The sequence below is a fragment of the Ruditapes philippinarum genome, unplaced genomic scaffold, assembly GCF_026571515.1.
Source record: "Ruditapes philippinarum isolate M1 unplaced genomic scaffold, ASM2657151v2 ctg995_1_1_1_1, whole genome shotgun sequence".
In the NCBI taxonomy this organism is placed as follows: Eukaryota; Metazoa; Mollusca; class Bivalvia; order Venerida; family Veneridae; genus Ruditapes; species Ruditapes philippinarum.
In genome coordinates this window covers 223,246-250,080 of record NW_026852401.1, presented here as the reverse complement: position 1 = coordinate 250,080, position 26,835 = coordinate 223,246, and the positions used below count along the sequence as shown (strand labels likewise).

Here is a 26,835-nt window from a genome sequence, read left to right as displayed (position 1 = left end):
ACAGTTAAAAAATTATTGAATATCAAAGCTTGAGAAAAAAAAGAGTTCCGGAAATGACCGATTTATTACAATATTGGCTGATGTTAGAATTTTTTTGGCAAGAAAGCATTACAGTAACCTTAACCCCTCAATCATAAAATTTTCAAAAAAAAAATTAAAATAAATAAAAATTATAAGTCTATACACTGGATTGTCAAAGTAGGCATTTATTACATATTCAACAATAAATTTAAACAGCCATTTTCAACTGCAACAGTGTGCCCGCTTGCCTGGCTCTATAATTTTCAGGTGGTAACATTTCCATTATTATAACCACAAACACTCAGTCTGAGCATTACACAATTACACAAAACAACTGCATTAAGCCAGATCAAATATATCAACATATATTCTGCTGTTTTCCTTATTAACTTAAAATGATACCAATCAAAATATTCCAATAGATATAAAAAGTGATTCTTTCAAATAAATCCACCTACTCACCAATCATCTGTTCCCACAAATCACATCAGCATATGAGGTATACCTCCATAACATGCAAAGCAAAAAATCTCAGCAAGACACTAGAAATAAAATCTCATTTTGTATACCACTATTGTCTTATTAAACTCACTTAATGGCTAAATGGATAATGTTTTATCAATATTAATTGATCACTAATTGCGTTTAGAAATCTGCTGATAATTTTTTCTTCCCATTTATCTAACAAAGATGTACTGTACTATACAGCCTACATTTTATTTGAATTAATCCATGCGCCATGTAGTAAATTGTGTTACTACGATTTACAACAAAAACTTGCTTCCCCCTTAACAATATTCATTCTTAGACAGCTCTCCTTTGCACTATGTAGAAATGTATTCAGTTGTTTACTAGAATATTTAAGCCATGTCAGAAGTAAGTTGGAAACAAGGGGGAATAATTCTGTAAATATCCATGTCAAGAGTTATGGGCATACTTTCAATGTTTATTAATATAGTATCAAGTTGGTGTCCTACAAACTTCAACATAAATATACCAGGACAACACTATAAATCTCTTACATACTTTCTTTTAATCTGGACTAAATCATTCTAGATTATAAGGGGAAATTTAACAAGAGCTGTCGGTAGGACAGCAACGCTCGACTATTCTAAGTGCTTGATTGTAAAAAAAATGCTTGATACAGTTACCTCCTCCTGTTTACAGGTTGGGGTAATGATGGTGAACAAGTGTGTAAAGTTTCAAAAGCATATGTCAATGGACTTTGAAAATATTTGAACTATTACAAAAACTTTAACGTAAATTCTAAGTCGAAAAAGGGGCATAATTCTGTCAAAATGCTTGATACAGTTACCTCCTCCTGTTTACAGGTTGGGGTAATGATGGTGAACAAGTGTGCAAAGTTTCAAAAGCATATGTCAATGGACTTTGAAAAATATTTGAACTATTACAAAAACTTTAACGTAAATTCTAAGTCGAAAAAGGGGCATAATTCTGTCAAAATGCTTGATACAGTTACCTCCTCCTGTTTACAGGTTGGGTAATGATGGTGAACAAGTGTGCAAAGTTTCAAAGCCATATGTCAATGGACTTTGAAAATATTTGAACTATTACAAAAACTTTAACGTAAATTCTAAGTCGAAAAAGGGGCATAATTCTGTCAAAATGCTTGATAAGTTACCTCCTCCTGTTTACAGGTTGGGGTAATGATGGTGAACAAGTGTGCAAAGTTTCAAAGCCATATGTCAATGGACTTTGAAAATATTTAAACTATTACAAAAACTTTAACGTAAGTGGTTACGCGGACGCCGACGCGGACGCCGACGCTCGGGTGACTACAATAGCTCTACTTATTCTTATCGAATAGTCAAGCTAAAAATAAGTAACAACTAATAGTGATCAGTGCAGACCATGATCCGATGTCATGGATATGCCAGGAGACTCTTGGTCTGAAGTTGTATCAATTCATGTTTAAAATCTGTAGCGCCTCAGCAGGCTAAGTGTCCAAGAACAGTCTCCCTCAAGTTTGGAAAGTTGAGCAGGGCATTAGCACTGGACATGTTTAGCACTGTTTATTGTTTCAGTTTACCATGAATTTTTATTTTTATTTTTCTATGTATGAAACTTATTAATCTCTGAACATGTGTTTCAAATTTAAGTAAAATGGCAGAGATGGCAAAGAAAAAATGGTTAAATGCATGTGAAGCTGATGGTATTCCTCCACCCCCACCACCCAAAAAAATATATTTTAGTCATTCATAACCTTTTTATTTGGACCAATCACATTCCATTACTCTAAACTTCCATAAAATACAACAATAAAGACAGAAACAAGGATCACAAAAAAAAATCTATACTACATAGATACATTTTAATCATAAAACAGCTGAAAAAAACAAACCTTAAGCATCAAAAATAAATAGTCCCTATTATTATTATCCATAAATAGCTAGATCCGAAATCTGTCTTGTCTTGTCGTATTACTACACCCATAAAATGCAATAAAGCAAATGGGCAGCGGATCAACGAGCATCAAAACATTGATCTAAGCTCCGCCATTTCGGTAATTCAATAAGCACTGGTCAACATTTAAGCTACAGCAATAACTGATTAGTCCTCTGGGGGAAAACTAATTTCTTGAATGGCCAAACTATCCCTATGATCTGCTTTAAGTGATTGCACTGATATTATGTATAGGCCAGGGCAGAGTTGTCCTTAATTTATAAAAAGAAATATAATGGTCACATGGCTTTTTTCCTTCTATAGCGTGGGCTGTTCAAAGGTGGCTTCCCCAAAGAAAAATCTTTAAAACTATCAGTTTTCCCACAAAATTGAATTGACATCAAGTTTTTTCTTCCCATTTTGCAAAAATATCATATAATTTTTCCCAAAATTAAGGGCAGGGCAGTACTTCCCCAATCTGTTAAACAAAAGCCCTGGGTCTCTTGAAATTTTAACTCTAACAAGAATATATGTAGATTTCTTAAATGAACTTGACCATATTTCAATACAGGCTTGGAAGCATTTTTCAATTTTTAGGAAAGATTTCAAAATATGTACTCCAGACATAGCGGACAGTGCAGACCATGTATTGTCCTTCAAGCCAATCTTGGTCTGCACTGGCGGTATTAATAAATCTGTTGTCGCCAACAGCAGAGATCGAAGAAAAAAATCCGAAATTGAAAACATATTTTTTGTTTTCCCATTAAAGACCAAAATTAAATTTCTAACTAGAATCAATCACTCTGCAACTGGAAGACTAGATTGTAGCAATATTGGAAAACAATTTACTGTTTCAGAAGATGTTTATATTAAATACTTGTTAACAAATGATAATGTTTGTTAAAGTTTAAGAACATTTCCATGCAGCACTATTTGATTCCAGTAAATAAATATAACCAATAGACCGCAGCCTTGTAAATCTTTTCATCTGAACAAACCATTTAACATTTTTATAATGCAATTTCAAAATATGCACGGACTTATAGCAAACAATGCAGACCATGACCAGACGGCACTGATTTTGGTCTGTACTGGTTGCTCTGGTAACTTGAACGTGTTGCCGCAGGCATACTAACTAAGATCCATGTTGTCAGTATAATAAGTTTCAGTTTTTAGTATAGTTCTACATAATAGAAATTTTGAAAACTGGAAAGAACAATAAAATATTCGACTTAAGCTATTTATAATAATGTCAAGCAGGCACAAAAATAGATCTGTTAGATCAGCTATGATCTCTTTATCAGTTTTTTTTTTCTGAACCTAAATTTTTTTATTGGACTGAAACTTATCATTATAAAAATAATAACTAAGGAAATATTATTGAACTAAACATTTATTAACACTTTTCTCCTTATAAGGCTAAACCAACAGAACTGAAAGTATGCAGTTACCAAAATTAATAAACAACTCTATAATAAAATTAATCTTTTTTTTATTTTTTTAACAATTCTGTTTTAGTTTTTGTTTTCTTCTAAAACTGAAATGTTCAAAGCAAAAATAAACTAACTGCACACTTATACCTGGCCCTTGAATACAATTTATTGATTAATTTCAATAAGAATAAAATCCGAAAACCAACAATATTTTACCAATGGCCATTTTGGTGGCAACCGTCATGGAAAGTCCAATAAGCTCAGTAAAAGGTTTGAATAAATCTGTGTTGACAATTAGCTTAAGTAGGATCAACGGACCAAATGGACATCAAATTTGGCATTTTACAAATCAATTAGACCTATAGGATACCAATACAAGGGTTTAAGTCCAGGAAGAGAACTTAAAAATGCCAAAATATTTCAAAATAATACAGCTATTTTACATTGATAAAGCCCAATCACTTTAATGTATTGAATATATTGCAATTAAACCATAATATCCTATTCCAGCTGATTTTCAACAATTCCATGAATCATTTTTTCAAAGTAATAGTAATAATCACTTGCCAAATATATACATAAGTATACATTGTATGTCCAATATGTAAAGGTTGTATAGTTTTTGAAATGTTTTTGGTAAATTTTCATAATTTTTAGACGTTTAATTAATAAGTCAAAATTATCAACTTTTTCAAATGTGTATTGATTAAAACTGATCAGCAGAAAAATATCAACCATGCATCAATATCATTAATATTTTCTATGGATGACAGCTCTACTTTTAAGTTTTTGCACAAGGATATAATTTAAAGTTTTTGCACAAGGAGAAAAATGATGACACAGCAATAATAATAGCTTGACTTCTTCTTCCAAACATTTGAGCTATAAATGAAGTGTATGTTTGCAAATATTGTAATTTTTCCAGTGGCGAGGGTAAACAAACCGAAACACACACACAGACACACACACACACACACACATTTCATTAGACCTTACAGCCAATGGAAAACGTGATAAATACTGATTGACCCTTGCTCAAAAGAATTCCATGTACAATAGCTGTCACTATAACTGTTTCTTTCCTTATAAAACCCAGATTTCTTTCTGAATTTTTTTAAACTCTGAAAATGTTTCCTGACTGCCAAATTTGATTATGTGTACATCATTTTGTCTATCAAACGTAATAATGGATTTTTTTTTCAAATATCCAATTCTCATTAACTTACATGGAATCAATTTGTGGAATATTTTCCCCCCAAGTTGACAGACAGAAGTTTATCAAACTCAGGTTAATAGTCTAGACTTTGGTTGATTTAATAAAACAAACCAGTCACTTAAGTCTGTTATATACATATATTACAAATGTACTGAATCAATTTCTCCAAAGAGGGAGAAAAAACGTGTCTGGGAATATCTGTAAAATTAAAGAAATACTAGTCAGATATCTAATTTTCCTTCTCCTTTTGTGCAATTATTTCAATCCAGTTTCCATTGTTCTGGTGTTGCTAATATTCTGGACGAATTGAAAATTTTCATACAAAATATTGCGATGTTAGGACTTGTAGCTGACCAATCGAAACACCTCAAAGATTGACGGAAAGGGACGAAAAAGTGTGACTGGTAACTGGATATGGTAGTTTTTTTCAATCATTCAGCATAATCCCCCGCTGCATCTTAGTTAATGCAAAATCGTACACTTTGGCTTAACCTTTAACCTGCTGGAACCAACAGTGATAATCCATTGTCACCAGTATAGATGTCAGGACAACCTGCCATGTTCATACAGTCTGACCAGGCTCTATACTGTTGGCTGACTTACCTTTAAATTTCCTTAATGTTATCCCCAAAATTGGTAATGGACAGTTCCATTAATGGTCCTGGACAAATCCATTAACTTAGAAATTCAGCAGATTAAGCGTTAAGTTTGAAGCCTTTCTAGTCATTTTTTGTATTGTTTTTGAAACAGAAGTACTTGACCTTGGGTCTATATGGCAACATAAAGTTACGGTACTCCAAATTGCACTGAAAGAGTAGAACTTATAAAAAACTTGTCTAATCTAGCTTGATTATCGAGTCTCATCACAATGAACAAAAACAACTTCCTGCTGGGTATTCGAACCCAACAAATGACACCAAAGCAACCAAATGGTAAGGGCTGCTTTGATCATTAAATCAGTGTTTATGAATCGTAAAAGCTTACCGCAAATTTTCAGATTACTTTTTATAGAGAAAATCCTAAATTAGCAATTCTAGCTGATTTGCTGTTACGTCTGCTGAGACTTCAATCAATCATTACCAAATAAATGGTTTCCGCATCAGACAGACAAGAATCAACCTCCAGAAACATTTCTAATACAGTGATATATAGAAAGCTATAAAAGTTCATCCATACAACATAAATGCAATATATACTGCATAGTATCGGAAAAATAGAATTAATACAGCAACAAATTTAATATCCAGTTTACTGCGTGGGCGAGTAAGTAGAAATTGCAATCTGACCTGTGAAAGAATCAAATTTTAGAAATTTATCTTCTAAATTAAATGTATTAATTAATTTCTAGTGCTGCACTATGTCTCTATAATTCTAACAATCCTTAGTTACTTGTATCCATTTAAATAGTTGAGATAGTGTGAAGAAAATGTTCACTTGGGATATATAAAAATGACAGTGGACAGTTTTACTTATTGAAAGTGAAAAAAAAACCTGACTGGTCTAGTTGATTATTAGTTATAAAGATTGTTGACAGGTTATATGGCCCTATATAAACGGCTGTTTGTAAATATATGATTATATTGCAAACAGCCATTTATATATGGCCATATAACCTGTCAACAATCTTTATAACGAATTTATAATACAGCAAGCATCATTTTTAGAGAAAAAAAGTAAGATTTCTTCATGAATCGACAGCAGCTGTGTATATAAAACTATATAAACGTCACGATTATCCAATGAAAAATGACGTTACAAACGTGCAGTATTATAAAATGTCAATGACTTGCCTGAAATACTTGTGGTTTTCTACTCCTATCATTATTTCTCTGCATTTTGTTTATTTTTTCTTCCATATCCCTATACTGGCATTTAACTTCTCTGCATAATACAAACAGTTACTTGCAAAATCCTATCAAACAACTTTTTTAACCACAATGTAACAAATAATTTTTTTTAACTTTTCGGACATTATACCACATTGATTGTTAACAAATAACTATTAAAAGGTAATTAATTTACTGGAAACATACAATAAGTTTTAATCCTTGAAGAATTTGTGTAATGCATTATGTTTTAACTTTCTGAGTCTTTTTCTTTAACTTTAATTGCGTGTTATTAAGTTTTAGCTATTCTTAAATTGTGTCTGATGCTACAAAAATTCATAAATAAGTTTAAAGTTTAAACAATTCTATTTCAACTTGATCATCACTCACTCACTAGTCTGTTTCTGATGTGTGAGGAAGCATGGCCATCTGGCATGACCCTAGCATGTTCCATGGGTTGGTAGGCAGACACCTTAACAACTAACCAACCTCTTCCATAATTTTGTTCCATCATAGCACTTAAATTGCAAGTGTATGCTTAAATTATTTTTTGAATTGTGTCATTCTAGAAAAAGTAAATAACTATTTGAGCCGCGTCCCAACAAAACCAACAAAGTGCGTTTGCGACCAGCATGGATCCAGACCAGCCTGCGCACCTGCGCAGTCTGATCAGGATCCATGCTGTTCGCTATCAGTTTCTCTACTTGTAATAGAGTTGGTAAGCAAACAGCATGGATCCTGATCAGATTGCGCAGATGCACAGGCTGGTCTGGATCCATGCTGGTCGCAAACGCACTATGTTGGTTTTGTCGTGACGCGGCTCATTTTACATGATTTTCTAATTCTACAAGTCTTTTTTCAAAAATAAAACCTTGACTTTAAGGCCTATGAGAATAATGAAGGTGATTCTAGTAAGTCTGGAAATAACATTTAATCAAATTATAATGTCAAATTGTCAATATATCAAACTTTATTCCAGGAAGAAGTCCCAATATGACATGAAATTTCAAAAAAAGGAGAAAAAAATAAAACTATTTAAAAAAAGCCTATAAAACTATATTTTTCTGGTCATCGAATCATACCAGAAAAATATGTCTTTCTTAATGTTTTTATGTGCAATTTGTAAAAACAGTTTTGCCATTACAGTGTTGTTTTTTTTCACCCAAATATTCGGCGAAATTCTGCCCCATTCCCCCCTCAAAATATAATGTTTTTTTTCCTCCTCAAAGCTGAAATTTCCCTTTTATGGCAGCCAGAATTTGCCTGAAATAAATATCATTTTTTATGCAACTAACTCATTACTGTTTAAAAATGTTTTCTTTTATGTCTGTAAGAGTTACTGTCAAGCAAGGTTGTTTACAAATCATTCTCGGGTAGGTAAGGGGAGCTACTACTGGTGTCCTAACAAGTTTAACATGTGACTCGTCGATATTTTAGATCCGTATATTTAGAAAAAGTGACGTATTTTTAACTTGTGTTGCAAGAGTTGGTCCCCTTTTCTTCCAAAAAGAATAAAACTTAAAATAAATAAACAAATAAAATTCCCCCTCCTATTGCATTTTCCCCCTCCAAAGGGCACCGACTCCCTTCCCCAAAAAGTGAAAAAAACACTGCATTTACTATTGTATCACCTGGTACAGTACCAATAGGTTTAATAGCTAGTTTCTCAATCATCAATGTAACAACAAGAGCAATCAATGACCACATGTGTGCCTGATGCTAGCCAATTGGATATTTGCAGCTACTGAGTAGCAGGAGAACAGGCTTAAACGTTTCTTTATTTAAGGATCATAACCCAGCCAATATTCATTTCAAAGCAGAAAACCTGTGTATTATGCCCAAGTTCTTGAGCTGCCAATCAATCTTGTTAAGTTTCTTACTGTTTTGCATTAATTTAGTGGTATAAGACGAATAGTCCAGACAAACTCTTAACCATTTAACCATTGAAGGGCCATAACTCTGACAAAAATTACTGGACTAGAAAAAAATGCAAAGAAATGCACTACTAGACTTGGCGTTGATTATCATCTTTAAGTTTGCATGAAAATGCACCAGTAGTGTTTGAGGGGTAGTCCAGACAAGTTTTGTAACGGAGAGACTTTCTAACGAGACAGTTCTTATGTGACTATTATTCTATTATTCTTTTTAGCCACATAAAGGAAAGTAGCCACATAAAAGCCTTACCAAAAGAAAGAGATCAAAGAGGAAGTACAGTTAACCAATTGTTCTTATAGCCACTAAGTATTATCCAAATGTAAGCATGGATAGACGAATGGAGAGACAACAGAAAAATGATAATGCTACTGCTACACACCACAAAATGGGCCAATGCTATTAATATCTTTTAAATGACAAGAAGATTGCAATCATACCACAGCACTCAGCAGTTAGAATAAGATTAATATTGATTTAACAAAAGAGAAAAACGCTGAGACCAAACCACACAACATAATCTGTAAAATGAGAAAAACCAACCTACCCTACCTATCCTTGTCTGTATTTTACCCTAACAACACTATTGACCTTTTTTTTTTTAGATCTAAAACCTTTTTCAGCCAAAAAAGAATACTTATTGGCAAACTAAAGAAAAGAAAATAACTGAATTAAATTATTCAAAACAGAAACTAAGAAGTGGATTTTCCAAGAATTTCAGTCACCTAAATTTAACAATTCATTTCTTTCACAATTATTATCTGATGTAATAATCAAAACCATTCTAAAATTGTAGTAAATTTCTAAAAAAAAAAGAAAGATAGAAAAAATTTGCTGTGTTATTTGTTTAAAATGTAAAGCGTAAAACATATGTTCACTTTAGAAAGAAAGATAGAAAATAAGTTACTACTTAAAATCAAAGTTGTGTAATCTTTGACTTTGTAATCTTAGCAACCAGCTATCAAAAAAAATATAGGTACTGTAAGTACTGTAAAATCAGAGAAATTTGCAAGTTATTGTTTCTGTGAATATAATTATAGATCTAATTTAATGTTCAAGATTTGTTTTTAAACCTAAAATTTCAGTGGGTTTAAATTGAATTTTGTGAAAGTAAACAAGTACAAATTATCTTAAAAAAATAATCAAATGTAAGAAAAGACTTTTTGTTAATGATCCTTTTGTAAATCCTAAAAAAGTTTGGCATTTACTGTACAAACTATGACATATGACAATACAAATATATAGACACTCAAGACTTTGAGTTGAATTTTTGTCTTTTTATCAACTAAACTGAGATATTTTCACTATTGATTAAATTCTGAAATTTTCTTACCAAAACAGCATAACTATGCTTAACCTGATAACTTACCATTATTTTTGACAAGAAAATAAAACATTTGACTCAAAAAAATGATTTGAGTTTAATTAGTGCTATCATATTCTAAAATACATACATGCAGTCTGATTTTAAGTCACAATGATTTTCCTAAAAGTGCAGCATTTAAAAATCATAATTTGTAACCAGAACTATCTTTGACTTATCAATTTCACTAGCTAAAATCATTCACTGACTCAGCCTTTGCTGTCAGGTCTATCTCTATGCTGTCATATGCAGGTGGAATTCCCAGTAGTTTCTCTACCCAGTATCATAAATAATTACTGATAAAACAACCTTTCTCCAAAACGTTCTGCAATATTTCTTTATAACATAAATTGCATCTATATCGATGCGAACCAATAAAAAATTCACTATTTACCTTTCCTCTTTGGAATTTGGTAAATCGTCTAAAGGAAGTAAAACTCCTTATAATTATTCAGCAGTGAATTTCCACTAAATTTATCATTTGTCAAAAAATTATGTAAACAATATCTTCAAAGTTTAAAAAGGGTGAAATAAATAAATTATGGTCTTCAATCTATTTCCAACACTTAAATTGTATCATTTTTTATTACATACGATACATAAAGTAAGATTTAAATAATAGTAAACAGAGTCTATGTAGAAGAAAATCATATTTGGCTATTCTTTTGCCTCCCTTCAATATTACCAAATAATCATTATCTGTTCAGTAAAAATCGTGCAATGGTCAATTTTTTGTAAAATTAATGATTTAGATTTAAAAAGATTATTTAAATATATTGTCTACTCTTTTTTCATTCTGTCAATTCTATTGATACAGAGGGGAAAATTTCAAGTATTTACCATATGGGGCACCTGCAAAGTTACTTTAATTGATAAACGAAAAGGAAAGGAAAAGCCAAATTTCCGATATTTACGAATTGTGTGTCCTAGAATTAAATAAAATTCACACTGAGCATGATTAGTATTAAATCAATCCTGAAATATTTAATCGTCTTTCACAGTTTTTGGAATTTATATATGACTTTAAGTCTATTGTTTCAGTTGTTGTTAATTACGGAAATTACTTTTAACGTTCTTCCATACAGCTTCCCTTAATTGAAAAAATTGAAACGGAATATCCCGGTCCCCGCCCTTATTCACACTAAACCCAAGGGCCTCTTTAGCTGGGCATTCTGCCGAAAATTACTCTGCCTCCGTAATGGAGGAAATTTAAAGAACTAAAATAATTATTCCACTTGACGATGAAGATACTCCTTTTTTGATTAAACTAAAATGTCCCGCTGACCGGGTTTAACCCCCTGGGTGAACCTCCAAAAATGCCCTCAAATCGCCCCCAAAACTCAATTTTTTTTTAAAAAATCTATGGATAGATTTTGGGGTAAGGGCAACTTTTCAAAACATGTGCCTTATTTTATCAAAGAAAATTTAACCTTTTTCCACCCCCCCCCTTCCAAGGGGGTTTTTTTTAACCCAAAGGAAACATGTTGTTTTTTGGTTTAAAAGAACCAAGTAAATTTTTTTGAGATTTTAAATTTTTTTGACGGGTTTAATACCCACCTATTTTGTAAATAAAGGTTTTGTTAAAAAGGGTTTCCCCTTTCCCAAAATAAAAAAAATTTTTCCCTTTGGATTCAAAGTTACTTTTTTTTTCCCAGAACACAAATTAATATTCCCAGCATTTTTTGGACACTTTTTTAAATAATAATTAAAATTTATGATTAATAAATTTAAATTTTATAAAGTGAAAATAAAAAAACCCATTTTTTTAAATTTTTAAAAAAATCCCCCAAAATAATTCCCTGTTTAAATTTTGGGATGTTATTTAAAAAATTTTTGGTTTATGTTTTCCCAAAAGACAAAAAACCCTTTAAATCCCTTTTAAAACCCAGTATTCTGTTAGGGGTTTAAAGCTAGTCATCATTGTGAAGTGTTACTAGTATAAATTTATTGACATTTTACAACATTGCAATAGCTTACTTATAAATCATCAATTTTCAAAACATAAGGTTGTTAACGAGGAAGATAAAGAAAAGTGATAATTACATACAATTTTATTTGATATCATACATGTCCCACAATTACATTTCATGATTTATTTACAAAGTAATTTTTAAGTGTAACTGTTTACATTTTGCAGGGTTGTGAAAGAAGAAATTATAGATTGAAGAACAGAGGTTGCCATGTTTCAATGGCAGAGTTGTTTCATGGGTAAGTTTGTGATGTGCTATTTTTGTGAACATAATGATGAAAGAAATTATTTGTTACGGAATGTAGTCTAGCTCGACATTTTAATATATATATAATATATAAGAAGAAGTGATGTTAGGTTACTGTAAATTATGCAATATATGATATAAAATATGAAATGAATCTATTTACTATATATATATATATTTTAATTTTCTGTGATGCCCCAACTGGGTAACCCTGTCAATTTTATAAATATGTTATTTTCATTTTGTTTGTATATTAACAGTTGGTTGCTGCAGAGAGTAGTAAATGCGTCTGATACCCAATCACCAGTTTACAGACTCGCAGGCTGGTGATATCCATATGCCAACAGAGAGGGTAGGCGGTATTGGTGATAGTAGGCCACCTTCTTTCCAGTAAGTTGTTTTGTAACATATAATACACAAATGTATCAATAAGCTGAACTAGTGATATGATGCAGACCCCTTTACAAGGTTGATGATTATCATTGATAGAATATGTATCGATCTGCAGGGGGGGGGGACTAGAATGAATTTGGACAGTTTCGATATACATGTATCATTAAAAAAACTTAAATGTTAATAGATAAAGGATATTGAATGAGTGTAGATTTATTACTAAATTCATTGAACAAGTTGGATAAAATGGTTTTATGGGAGCTTTTTGTGTCGCCTTGAAAAGGTGACATATAGGGGTTACTTTTGTCGGCGGCGGCGTCTGTGTCGGCGTCGTTGTCGGCGTCCCCTAAAGCTTGTCCGGAGCATAACTCAGTCACTATAAGTCTGATTGACTTCAAACTTGGTATGCATGCTTCTTTCAATAACCCGAAGTGCAGTGCACAAGAACCGGTACTCTGCAGTTCTTATTTTTTGAGTTATTGCCCTTTGTTAATTTTCATACTTTAATTTTGTCCGGGCCATTTCTCTTCAACTAAAAAAGCTATGGACTTGAAACTTCATAGGATGATAGATCTCATTATTAAGAAGTGCAGTGCACAAGAACCGTAGTACTCTGCACTTCCTAATTTTTGAGTTATTGCCCTTTGTTAATTTTCATACTTTATTTTTGTCCGGGCCATTTCTCCTAATGTATAAAAGCCATGGACTTGAAACTTCATAGGATGATAGGTCTCATTAAGAAGAAGTGCAGTGCACCAAGAACTGGTACTCTGCATTTCTTATTTTTTGAGTTATTGACCTTTGTTTATTTTCATACGTTAATTTTGTCCGGGCCATTTCTCCTTAAGTATAAAAGCTATGGACTTGAAACTTCATAGGATGATAGATCTCATTATTAAGAAGTGCAGTGCACACGAATCGGTACTCTGCATTTCTTAATTTTTGAGTTATGGCCCTTTGTTAATTTTCATACTTAATTTTTGTCCAGGCCATTTCTCCGAAAGTATAAAAGTTATGGACTTGAAACTTCATAGGATGATAGATCTCATTAAAAAGAAGTGCAGTGCATAAGAACTGATACTCTGCATTTCTTATTTTTGAGTTATTGCCCTTTGTTGATTTTCTTACTTTATTTTTGTCCTGGTCATTTCTCCTCAAGTATGAAAGCTATGGACTTGAAACATCATAGAATGATAGATCTTATTGATAAGAAGTGCAGTGTACAGAAACTGCTGCTCTGCACTTATTATTTTTTGAGTTATTGCCCTTTGTAATTTTTCATATTTCATTTTTGTCCTGGCCATTTCCCCTAAACTACATTGTTCACAAGGCGACACATCCGACTCGTGGAGTTCTAGTTGCTAGCATAGTATTGTTTTATTCAACAAGTTCAATAAAAAATCAATATTAAATATAGTCAAATATGATACTGTTTTTATTACATGTCCAAAAGAAGAACTGTTTGCAGGGCTCATCCTGGGGGGAAATTTTAGGGAGAAGTGACGACCTCGCGAAAATTAGGGAGAAGGGAAACAACCCATTGTGTATGCATTAACATGCATGGCTATACATCCTTTAATTATAATATAAACACAAATAACATCACTTATAATATTTCTCCAGTTTATTAATTAATAGAAGATTAATTAATAGTAGTATTAATTAAAAGTAGATTAATTATTTAGTAGTAGATCAGGCAATGGCATCTAAATGTTTTTGAGCTGCAAATATGAATATAAAAAATTATTTTTGATATCTATTGATCAGCTATTTATAAGCTTTCTCTAAATATGTGTTTATATATTTTCATGAGATATGATGATAAAATCAATTTCATATTTTTTACTTTACTTTCTTCACCTTTAAAAGAAGATGAAGTCACATTGGATATTGATTAATAATATCTGTTCTATTCTGTTCTGGTAACTCACATTGGATAGTGATGAATAATATCTGTTCTATTCTGTTCTGGTAACAGAAATTTCTCTCAAAGTCCCGAATGTTGTAATGTCACATTTATATGCATATAATTATGCTTATAAAACAATTTTCAAACATCAAAGAATATGTAAAATATGTACTGCAAACATTTGTGTACATTATATTTGATCACTAAAATTACATACATTCATTTCTTATTGAGAAATAGTAGAAAATTAATTTCTAATTACCTCCCTTTATTTTCATGAAATGTTAAATTCGGTAATATCTTTATAAATAATGCTTTTTAAAATTTACAATATTGATAAATCTTAATCTGAGCGTCATATTTACGAATTTATTTTGAAACAATAAGAACACTTCTTTCCAGACAAATGTTGTTGTTACATACACGTTACATGATATACGTGCGTAAACTGTGTCAAATTTGGCATTTCTACAAAGAGAACAATGCCAAACACCCCCACTGTCTACAACATACCAATCGCAAGATAATCTTAGATTTTTGCGAATTGGCTTTCTTAAATTTTCGCGTAGGTGTAACTATCAGAATCAGTAACTTTCTTACTGCTCGGTTTCGGCATTTCGCCTTGTAGCCATGACGTGAGCGACATAACAATTTTACAGTAAAAATTGATGTTAACAGACTGAAATCATTCAAAACTATGATTAAGTTTTTAATCTGGTCGCTGATCATTTATGAAATTGATTATTTTTAATTGACTAACAGTTTTGTGATAGCCGTGAAAAATCCATTGCACATCGCCTTTACTCGGGTTAAAAACCCACCATCGAAGTGCATCGTGTATATCAATTAGGGAAGATTGCACGTGTTTAGATAATCGGGGAAAAAACAATTTATAATTATCGCCAAATCCCGTATTAAACTCGCAAAACTATCACACAATTATACCGTTTCGGGCCGATGCTCTCATTATTTACTGTTTAGAGTAGGCGGTCTATCGCTTCGCTTACAGGTAGAAGGGTAGTATAAAGCGACGCTCTGATTGGATAATGATAATTAGCGGTCGTCATATGGGCGGATACAATCTCTGCTCTTTACATCGCTAAGTAATTACTATTTGGGAATTAAGATTTTATCGGCGATGTTGACTTCTCTTTGATCAATCGGAAGAGCGAAATTGGAATATACACGGCGAAGTTTTCGCCTGAATCGCCCTTCCGGATGAGCCCTGGTTTGTAGTTAAAAAAAGAGTCACTTGTGCCATAGTTTAACATTAACATAAGCCTTCTTTAATGCTATGTTTGTATATAACACAAATGATGTCATATCAAATTCTTATTTAATATTACATTGGTTGACTTTTGTTTTTATTAAAACGCTTTATAGTTTATTTAACCCCTGTAAATAAATATTTGAACTAGGACAATATGTTTGACACAAATTCAGAGCAACAGATAAGGTGCGTATTTGCGTATTTACGCAATTAATTTTATAAAATACGCAATTGATTTTTTAAGAATGCGTATCAAAACCCATTAAAGAAAATAAAATACGCAATTGTCTTAAAAACCTGTGCGTATTGTCATTTTAATCACCGCAAAATTAATCTGCCGTAAACTCGTAGTTTTGGACAAATTATATCCATATTCATGATATCCGAATATTCCCGAATCAATGCTAACTAATCAACGGTGTCCGGTCTTCGACGGTCCCCAGTCTCCAAAGACAGACAAAGCCATATCAATAAAGCATGAGACCGTCGATGTGTCTACTCAGGTTGACGGTCTTTACAGACCGGCAGAGACCGTTGATTTTGCGGAGACCGCCAATAAGTAGATCCCAGCTCTATCAATAGACGCTTTGAAAGCAATATGGCGTCGTACAAAAGAGAAAATGATTTGAAACAAAACAGTCGTAAATAACCAAAAATCAGTCAGAAAACGAACTTGTTAAAAATATTATGAAATATAACATGAGCATTTTATATATAAAAATAAAACAATTGTGAAAGTTGTAGTAAATTGTTAATCCAATTTTTTGTTTTAAAACAGTTTAGATTTTATTGAAACCATAAAATTCATATCTTCATAATTGAATACCCAATTGATCTTGAAATCATAGGGTTTTGATTTTGGGAATACCCAATTAAATGGAGCCAATACCCAATTCCAAAGGAAATGATGGAGTAGTACCCAATTCACTTTTAAAGCTTATCTGTTGCTCTGCAAATTTATCCATGGTTTTCACTGTATTTGCCACCAATAGATATTGTGGTGGTTGACACTAACAATTAACTTCTGTGATTAGGAAAATGAAATGTCAGAATGGCCTTATTTTCAAACTGTAGCCCTAAAAATAATGGGTCATAAATCAAAATTAATGCTTTTACAGCTACATTCCAAGAAAAATTAAACCAACACATGAAACTTCAAATGGATTTTATTGATTTCTTCATAAAGAAATAACAAACATAAATATCAAGATATGTGATTTTCAACCTAATCACAAGTGATTTTCACATTTAATTGAAGCACAATTATATTGAACAGTGGAATGTTAAGAAAGTTATTCTTTCCAAATTTATTTCAAGCTCATTAATTTTAGGACATGAGTATCAAATTGTGTTTGACAAATTAAGATTGTATTAGATATCAACCTGAATAAGATATTTTATTATTTGTTTGATTGATAAATAAATTGTGTTGCATATATCTTATTTCAGTGCAAATCCATCGTTAGGTAGTAGAGATGATCACTGCGACACATGTACAGAAACAGACTCTGTCATCAGCTCGAGAAGAGGTAAGCTTATACCATTCCTCCAACACTTAAATTGCGTATGAGTGTGTATGTGTCCAGGGCTTCTGTTAATGGAAGTTTGGGGGTCATTTACTCCTTGATTTGGCTTGTGAATTTCAAAATGTAATGTTTTTTCCTTCTTATATACCTATATAATATGACTTCCAATGTTTGAAACTTAATGGAAGCCCTGATGTTTGATATTTTAAGTTATTTTAGTTATGGCTGCTCAGTGTTGTCTCTAAAAATCATGACTTGATATTATATTGATGCAGTGAATAGATTAGTATGTGTTACTTATTTTATATACAGCAAAATTTCTGCATGTAAATCCTATGTATTCTGGTAATTTCAGAAGATACAGTATAGGAAAGAAGCTTGGATAACTAATTAGTTCTGTGTTTTGCATTGATTTTGTTGCTAGAAATTAATTGATGACACTTGTATGGAGACCTTCTGATCATGGTTTGCTCTGTTTTGCTAATAAGGAAGTGCATATTTTGAAATTTTCTCTATAAAAAAAGCAATGGTTTCCACCAGATTCAAAGATAATCAAGTCCATTTAAGATATTTGTGGTGTTAATGGTTATATGTAAACTAATATTGAGATTTAGGCAGATTAGAGTTTCAATGACAGTCAGAGTAGACCTGAAGCTCTTAAAAAATGGAACATTTAATTCTGAATCTTTTTTGTATGTAAAAAGTCTGACTGCTGCAACCATTTGTGGGGTCTTTTTAACCTAAGATAATAATCCTTCAGTAATTAGTATAAAAAAATTAATTGGCAAAGCAACAGGACATCTTTTGTTATTATGTCATGACTGTTTGATACAAGGTCAAGGCCATTGTCTTGTAACATTGAATATGGCTTTAGTGAATTGACAAGGTAATCCATGGTCATAGCCAAACTTGAAGCTTAAGATTGTTAGATTGCCTGCAGCCAGTTAATCCCCTTTATTATAAGGTAATGGATTATAGGAGGCCGAAGGTTGTTAAACATAATTTTATCTCCAAAGTTGGGCCCTTCACTGTCCAGCATTGTAGAATTCTTTTACAGAGCAGAAATAACATGGACATTTTCAAAATCATTTGAAGCCATGATTGCCTAGTTCATTGTTTTATGATTTTGTTGCACATGACTCATATTCTGTTCCATGGCTTAAAGTTGATGAAATTGAAAAAGTGGATTCTCAATTTACATAAACAGCCTCTGTTTTAAATGCAATCAAGTGTGCAAGATCATTGGAACTTTAACCAGTTTCAAGGCTATAATGTTTTGAAATGACCAGGACCTATGTTATTTCACCTTTTTGTGTTATACATTTAATATTTTTTATCACAAAATAAAACAAACAGATCTTTTCACAATAACAGCCAGTAAAAAGATTTGAAAAAGGGAGGTCCTCAAAGATGAATGAAAACACAAATCTCCCAAACCCGTAAGCTGTATTCAGCTGAGCCTATTATAATACTTGAATTATTAGGGTAAAAAACCCAATTGATTTCAAGGTCATGTGGTCCAGTTTCATCATCATTTCAACAGACTTGTTGAAAAAAATAGCTGCAATTTTGTTTGTATTCTCGTATCCATGTTTTAATTTAGATCCTGCATGTTTTATGATGGAATTCATTTCCCTTGATATTGACAAATAGCATTGTTTGTCTATTGGAGAATAGTGTATTTTAGTGTATTCTTTTGTAAACTCCCACAGGTTTACAATTACATCATGTTTCTAATATTAGTCTCAATGAAATTTGAGGAAACATTGATTTGGGTTTCACCAATACAGTTATCCTTTCTTGTGAAGATGAAAGTAATGCTATAAAAGTATAATTTGTACTTGAAATAAAAACATGTGAGGCTTTATTTATCCTTGTCCTTGATGCTTAAAGGAGGACCAAAACCATTAGTACAATGGTTATTCCTTTGTGTTTTCTATTTTTATATACATTGTATTTCCTGAATGGTTTTGTCAAGTTAAGATAATGATCTATGGTAACGGTTAAAAGCTGAAAATGAGTTTCCATAGAAAATATGCTCTAACACTTGAGTTTTGTGGTATTGAAATTGGGTAGTTTATATGCTTGTGTTGTATTTGCCACTTCTCTTGTACTCTTGAATCTTGAAGATGTTAATATTAATATAATAATGTCTGTTTTGAACTGGTTGTTTGTCAGTTAATTTTTTAAACATCTGTGTTCAAATTAAACTGATAGTTTTTCAGTCAATTTCAAGCATATGTGTGCAAAAAAGAAAGTCCAGTGAATTGTAGTGATATAATTGCATCAGTGTACATATTAGTTATTCAGGAATGCCCTAACAAGCAACCTATTATACAGTTTGCTCCTAGATATTATAGAATATTAGTTGTTTATGTTTTAGATATTTGTTTTGTTTCCAAAATATGAATATTAATTAGTTACCAGCCATATCAGTCAATATTCAGGACTGCTATGTGTTGATTGAATGCTGTATATATTGTAGAAGAAATTTAGTTTGTAGATACAATTATGACATATATTTTGAAGCAGGTGCTCCCCTCTTGCACTGGCATGGCTCAATGTACCTGGAAATTTTAAAACATTTTAAGGAATGCTTTCTTGAAATGTCACTGTGGGTCTTGACAACTGGTTTTTGCAATTTTGTGGTTTTTACTTAAAAACTTAAAGACATTTTGCAGAGATTTTTTGTATTGGGAGGGGTTGGGCAGGCTTTTTTATGTTTTGTTGTTTCTTTTTCTCTACATCATTATTTTGTTAAACTGTTTTACAGACACTACCAGCATTATATTTATAATGTCAATTTCTGAAGGTGTTTTTTTTTTGGGGGGGGGGGGTATATTTTTGGCAAAGTGACCAAGCACCTGTCTCAAAATATATATATATAACTATGCCTTGAAATATTATTTCCCGCTCTGTACAAGTTTTAGATGTATGTATATTTTAACCAGTAACACATATATATTTATATTATGTATTATTATTATAATGTAGATGGTCGACATAGAAGTTCTCGTCACTCGTCACATAAACTCTGCAACCACAGTTGTTGCAGGGATAGTTCTAGTCTTGGTAAGAATCTTACATGTGACCACATCAGTTAATTAATAAGCTCTTGGTTGGAAGTACAGGGTTCCCACGGGTTGTTTTGAGAAAAAAATTCTAGTAGTAATTTAAAGTTTAATAAATACAAAAAATGAGCCTCCGATTGTTTAACCTTGGCAAACTGCACAAATACGCTAGCTGGCCTGAAATTTAGTTAAAAGCATTGTTTGATATATGAATTTCATGTTAGAAAAGGGCTTTGATAAAAATTAAAATGAAGTGCATTTCTAGAGTAATTTCTTAAAGTGGAAACCCTGTTACTTAAAAGGGGTTGTAGATGGAGAAATTTATTTTCGGGAACCAGTCGAGATAATCTTGCCTCTGATTGGTTAAATTTGAGAATGTGTTCAAAATAGACCAATGATTGAAAGAGGTATTATTCAACACTGGTTCCCCATCTCAAATTTCTAAATTTTGACCCTGCAGTTGGTACAGTTAGGTGGATGGTTCCTAGCTCTTAGCCTGCTGAATTGTTTTAATGGACCTCTTCAAAGCTTTCAAGGTAATTACTTATTTTTGGGATTTTAAATTTTGTGGGGCAAAAGTATCATAGCCTAGTCAGACTGAATGGATGTGTAGACTGGAGGCAGGGGTCTGTCACGTTAAGTACCAGCAGGGTAAGGGCTAGTTTGTTTTATTGAACAGCTTGTTTGCTTTTCCCAAAGTTCATGGTGGCAGTTGTTTGTTCTAGCTCCCAACATTGTGTGCCAATGAGACCCAAGTTTCTTTCACATTTTTCACAGTTTTCTTCCCTATTTCCGTCACATTTTCTCATACAATATTTCTCTCTTATTTTACAGAGTCAAAGACATTTTCAGTATATACTTATCAAAGAGTAACTCATTTATATTTAATTATAAATACATAAAAAGATATTATAATTATAATTAATGCTTGTTTCAAAAATGTGTAGGTCAACATATCCAATATTAATGAGGTGCTTCAATATGGCATGTCCACAATATAAGAAGTCTGAATTGATATTATCATTAATACTTTGATCTTCTATTATAATGTTGATCTTCTATGATCTTTAAAACTCCACAGACAAACTTTTTTCACTTGTTACCCACATCCCAGGGTTCTCAATATTTTTGTGTCGCCTTGAAAAGGTGACATATAGGGGTTACTTTGTCGGCGGCGTCTGTGTCGGCGTTGTCGTTGTCGGCGTCCCCTAAAGCTTGTCCAGAGCATAACTCAGTCACTATAAGTCTGATTGACTTCAAACTTGGTATGCATGCTCCTTTCAATAACACGAAGTGCAGTGCACAAGGACCGGTACTCTGCAGTTCTTATTTTTTGAGTTATTGCCCTTTGTTAATTTTCATACTTTAATTTTGTCCGGGCCATTTCTCTTCAAGTAAAAAAGCTATGGACTTGAAACTTCATAGGATGATAGATCTCATTAAGAAGAAGTGCAGTGCACAAGAACGGGTACTCTGCATTTCTTATTTTTTGAGTTATTGCCCCTTGTTTATTTTCATACTTTAATTTTGTCTGGGCCATTTCTCCTTAAGTATAAAAGCTATGGACTGGAAACTTCATAGGATGATAGATCTCATTAAGATGAAGTGCAGTGCACAAGAATCGGTACTCTGCATTTCTTAATTTTTGAGTTATGGCCCTTTGTTAATTTTCATACTTAATTTTTGTCCAGGCCATTTCTCCGAAAGTATAAAAGTTATGGACTTGAAACTTCATAGGATGATAGATCTCATGAAGAAAAAGTGCAGTGCATTAGAACTGATACTCTGCATTTCTTATTTTTTGTGTTATTGCCCTTTGTTGATTTTCTTACTTTATTTTTGTCCTGGTCATTTCTCCTCAAGTATGAAAGCTATGGACTTGAAACATCATAGAATGATAGATCTTATTGATAAGAAGTGCAGTGCACAGAAACTGCTGCTCTGCACTTATTATTTTTTTTAGTTATTGCCCTTTGTTATTTTTCATATTTCATTTTTGTCCTGGCCATTTCTCCTAAACTACATTGTTCACAAGGCGACACATCCGACTCACGGAGTTCTAGTTTTCATCAGCAGCCAAAAAACAAATTCCAGCAGGCCTTTGTGTAATTCAAACTACAAATTTCTGCATAAAAGTAAGAAAAATGTATATCTTATAGAGTTTCAACAGGACAAATGATGATTTCAGCCAGTCATTTTGGCCTGTGGCCTGCTGTTATTGAGAACCCTGACATCCTACTCACTTTTCATCCCATAAGTACATTTTGTACAGTATGAACGTACAGGATGGACTCAGCTTAGCAGGTTTTATGACCATGCTTGGTTATTGGTTATACTGGTGACATAGGCTTGAAGTCATTGCTGCCACTAAGTGTTCAGAATGTTAATAATTAATTGCTGCTTGGTTTAAAGTTTGATATTTTGTTTTGCTTTTACAAATGATATCCAGAGATACTCTTCAAATTTAAGACGTTTGCCATGTTTTCTTGTTTATTTTATATCCGGGTTTGTTTTGTTTGCATGACAGATATTAGATATTTTTATGTTATTTTTATATCAATTTTATGAATTAACATCTTAATGATTATATTTACTGTTATAAATGTCCAGCGTATTACTAATCAACATGATAATTCCACTTTTATTTTCCCTTGTTATGTACATTTCAGCTGAAAATGCTTAGGGATTTGTATATGAATGAGTACATGCTATTTTCTTGTTCATATAATGTATGCATTTATTATTTTACAAATGCTTTGAAGATGTTTACTACATTGTAATTTCATGCTTGCCAAACCATGGCATTTTAATTTCTCTGTAGAGATTTTATGACCCTCTACCTTAAGTAATTTTTTTGATAATACAAAATGTTTAGCAGAATAATAGATGATGGTAAATCTTGTGATGTAAAATAGCTGAAATGATAATTAGTTAAGGGAACTAAATTTTTAGCGGCTTGGGAAACTTTAGTTGAGGGAACTGTTTTTTATGTGGCTTTGGGAACTCCTTATTTTTAGTGGCATAAGGGACTACTTTTTTAGTGGCTTAGAAAACTACTTTTTTGAGTGGTATAGGGAACTACTTTTTTGAGTGGTATCAGTTTAGCTGCCTTATTAAAATGGTAGTTCTAAATTGGTTTTTAGTCTCTCAGCCTTACTCTGCAAGGTGTTAAGAAATTTTATATTAAAAAGTCAAAGACTTTTGGGGGAAAATTGGGAATGTATACAAGACTGAGGTGGCATAAGAAAAATACGTTGGCCTTTTAGTGATGAAAGGGTTAAGTCATAAAAAAACCTTTGCTTGAATGCTTGGCATAGTAACTTTAAATATATAAAATGCTATAAATAGATCTTCAGTACCGAGCAACACAAATTTACTACAATCATAAATTGCTATGTAAATCATGATCTTACTCTAAAAATGAAATTTTGAGATTTTTGATAAAAATCATGAATGTAAGATTAAAAGTATAGTTAAATACTTTACTTTTGTAGTTGTCATAAAAATCATGATAATACTTCTTACATAAAAGATATAACTCTTTCTGGAGGTTACACTTCAAAAACGTTAAAACCAGCATGTTTTCCTGCTATATCCAGGTAATACTGCTCATCCTGTAATGAAATTATAATTCCATTTAACTCATCTTTGATCTTGTTTTCAGAGTCAGTGTTTTCTACAGTTTTTACTAGAGCTAATTGACTAAAGTAATTAAGAGCATTTTTCACCTGTTACTTTCACTGACACAGGACTGTTTTACAAATAGGTTGATGAAATGTTTTCATTTGTCCCAGAATTTGTTAGATAATGTTATGTCTTTGTAGTGCAGTAACGGGTTAAGTTTTTCTAAATTGAATAGGAGTTAATCATTTATTGCACTATTATGACTAAAGTGATGGTTTATGTTTGTGTAGTAAAAAGTTTAATATTGTCAAAACTCTTTGTTCGTTTCAGCGCACCCTCAGCGATTAAATGGTCACACAAAACTTGACCTTCGCCACAGAGACCGTAGAGGTCATGGTCACTCGTACGAGTCATCAACGATGCTCAGCAGTGACCTTGAAACAACAAGTTTCTTTGATTCAGAAGATGACACAATGAGCAGGTAAATGTTACTTGTCACCAAAAAATATAAATGATGGCATTTAGTACTCAAGAGATTGTGGATTTGTCATATATATGTAATCACCTTGGCATCAACATAAGGTAATTGTTAAGGTTTTGCATGGAATTTCATGTCCCATTTACCACTGGTTTAATTTCCATGTCCTAGTTTAGCATAAAAGTGGCCATTTCCATGATGGGTTATACAGCATATAAAAACAAATGCTTTTTCAGGTCCGAGGATAATTACTTATCATAGGTACTTAAAAAGTTAATTTTTATGCCCCCTTTTGAAAAAAAGGGGGTATATTGCTTTGCACTTGTCGGTCCGTCGGTCCGTAGACCAAATGGTTTCCGAGTGATAACTAAAGAACCCTTAGGCCTAGGAACTTCAAACTTGGTATGGTGATTGGTCATGACAAGTAGATGACCCCTATTGATTTTGGGGTCAAGGGGTCAAAGGTCAAGGTCACATTGACCTTGTAAGCAAAAACGGTTTCCGATCAATAACTAAAGAACCTTAAGGCCTAGGAACTTCAAACTTGGTATGGTGATTTGTCATGATCAGTAGATGACCCCTATTGATTTTGGGGTCAAGGGGTCAAAGGTCAAGGTCACATTGACCTTGTAAGCAAAAACGGTTTCCGATCAATAACTAAAGAACCTTAAGGCCTAGGAACTTCAAACTTGGTATGGTGATTTGTCATGATCAGTAGATGACCCCTATTGATTTTGGGGTCAAGGGGTCAAAGGTCAAGGTCACATTGACCTTGTAAGCAAAAACGGTTTCCGATCAATAACTAAAGAACCTTAAGGCCTAGGAACTTCAAACTTGGTATGGTGATTTGTCATGATCAGTAGATGACCCCTATTGATTTTGGGGTCAAGGGGTCAAAGGTCAAGGTCACATTGACCTTGTAAGCAAAAACGGTTTCCGATCAATAACTAAAGAACCTTAAGGCCTAGGAACTTCAAACTTGGTATGGTGATTTGTCATGATCAGTAGATGACCCCTATTGATTTTGGGGTCAAGGGGTCAAAGGTCAAGGTCACATTGACCTTGTAAGCAAAAACGGTTTCCGATCAATAACTAAAGAACCTTAAGGCCTAGGAACTTCAAACTTGGTATGGTGATTTGTCATGATCAGTAGATGACCCCTATTGATTTTGGGGTCAAGGGGTCAAAGGTCAAGGTCACATTGACCTTGAAAGCAAAAACGGTTTCCGATCAATAAGTAAAGAACCCTTAGGCCTAGGAACTTCAAACTTGGTATGGTGATTGGTCATGATCAGTAGATGACCCCTAACGATTTTGGGGTCAAGGGGTCAAAGGTCAAGGTCACATTGACCATTTGGGTAAAAACGGTTTCCGATCAATAACAAAAGAACCCTTAGGCCTAGGAACTTCAAACTTGGTATGGTGATTGGTTATGACCAGCAGATGACCCCTATTGATTTTGGGGTTAAGTGGTCAAAGGTCAAGGTCACATTGACCTTGTAGGTAAAAACGGTTTCCGATCAATAACGAAAGAACCCTTAGGCCTAGGGACTACAAACTTGGTATGGTGATTGGTCATGATCAGTAGATGACCCCTATTGATTTTGGGGTCAAGGGGTCAAAGGTCAAGGTCACATTGACCTTGTAAGCAAAAACGGTTTCCGATCAATAACGAAAGAACCCTTAGGCCTAGGGACTTCAAACTTGATATGGTGATTGGTCATGATCAGTAGATGACCCCTATTGATTTTGGAGTTAAGGGGTTAAAGGTCAAGGTCACATTGACCTTGTAGGTAAAAACGGTTTCCGATCAATAACTAAAGAACCTTAAGGCCTAGGAACTTCAAACTTGGTATGGTGATTTGTCATGATCAGTAGATGACCCCTATTGATTTTGGGGTCAAGGGGTCAAAGGTCAAGGTCACATTGACCTTGTAAGCAAAAACGGTTTCCGATCAATAAGTAAAGAACCCTTAGGCCTAGGAACTTCAAACTTGGTATGGTGATTGGTCATGATCAGTAGATGACCCCTAACGATTTTGGGGTCAAGGGGTCAAAGGTCAAGGTCACATTGACCATTTGGGTAAAAACGGTTTCCGATCAATAACAAAAGAACCCTTAGGCCTAGGAACTTCAAACTTGGTATGGTGATTG

At 32.9% G+C, this 26,835-nt stretch overlaps 2 protein-coding genes across 3 annotated transcripts in view; one reads left to right on the top strand and one right to left on the bottom strand.

Annotated features, from left to right (window-relative positions):
- LOC132759304 (E3 ubiquitin-protein ligase MIB2-like) overlaps positions 1-11,052 on the bottom strand; it is a 38,618-nt gene extending 27,566 nt beyond the window's left edge. The window contains exon 1 of one of the 2 annotated variants that reach the window (XM_060751065.1): positions 11,035-11,052. The gene's annotated coding sequence lies outside the window, so the exon portion shown is untranslated. Of the gene's footprint in view, positions 1-10,588; positions 10,670-11,034 lie in introns of those variants that run through there. The other variant, XM_060751057.1, reaches the window with a different exon arrangement.
- Positions 11,053-12,673: 1,621 nt separating this feature from the next.
- Positions 12,674-26,835, top strand: part of LOC132759294 (segment polarity protein dishevelled homolog DVL-3-like) — a 71,264-nt gene continuing 57,102 nt past the window's right edge. The window contains exons 1-4 of the mRNA XM_060751046.1: positions 12,674-12,800; positions 17,432-17,511; positions 20,503-20,580; positions 24,534-24,684. Coding sequence (XP_060607029.1) covers positions 12,694-12,800; positions 17,432-17,511; positions 20,503-20,580; positions 24,534-24,684 — 416 coding nt within the window. The 5' untranslated portion in view covers positions 12,674-12,693. The remainder of the gene's footprint in view (positions 12,801-17,431; positions 17,512-20,502; positions 20,581-24,533; positions 24,685-26,835) is intronic.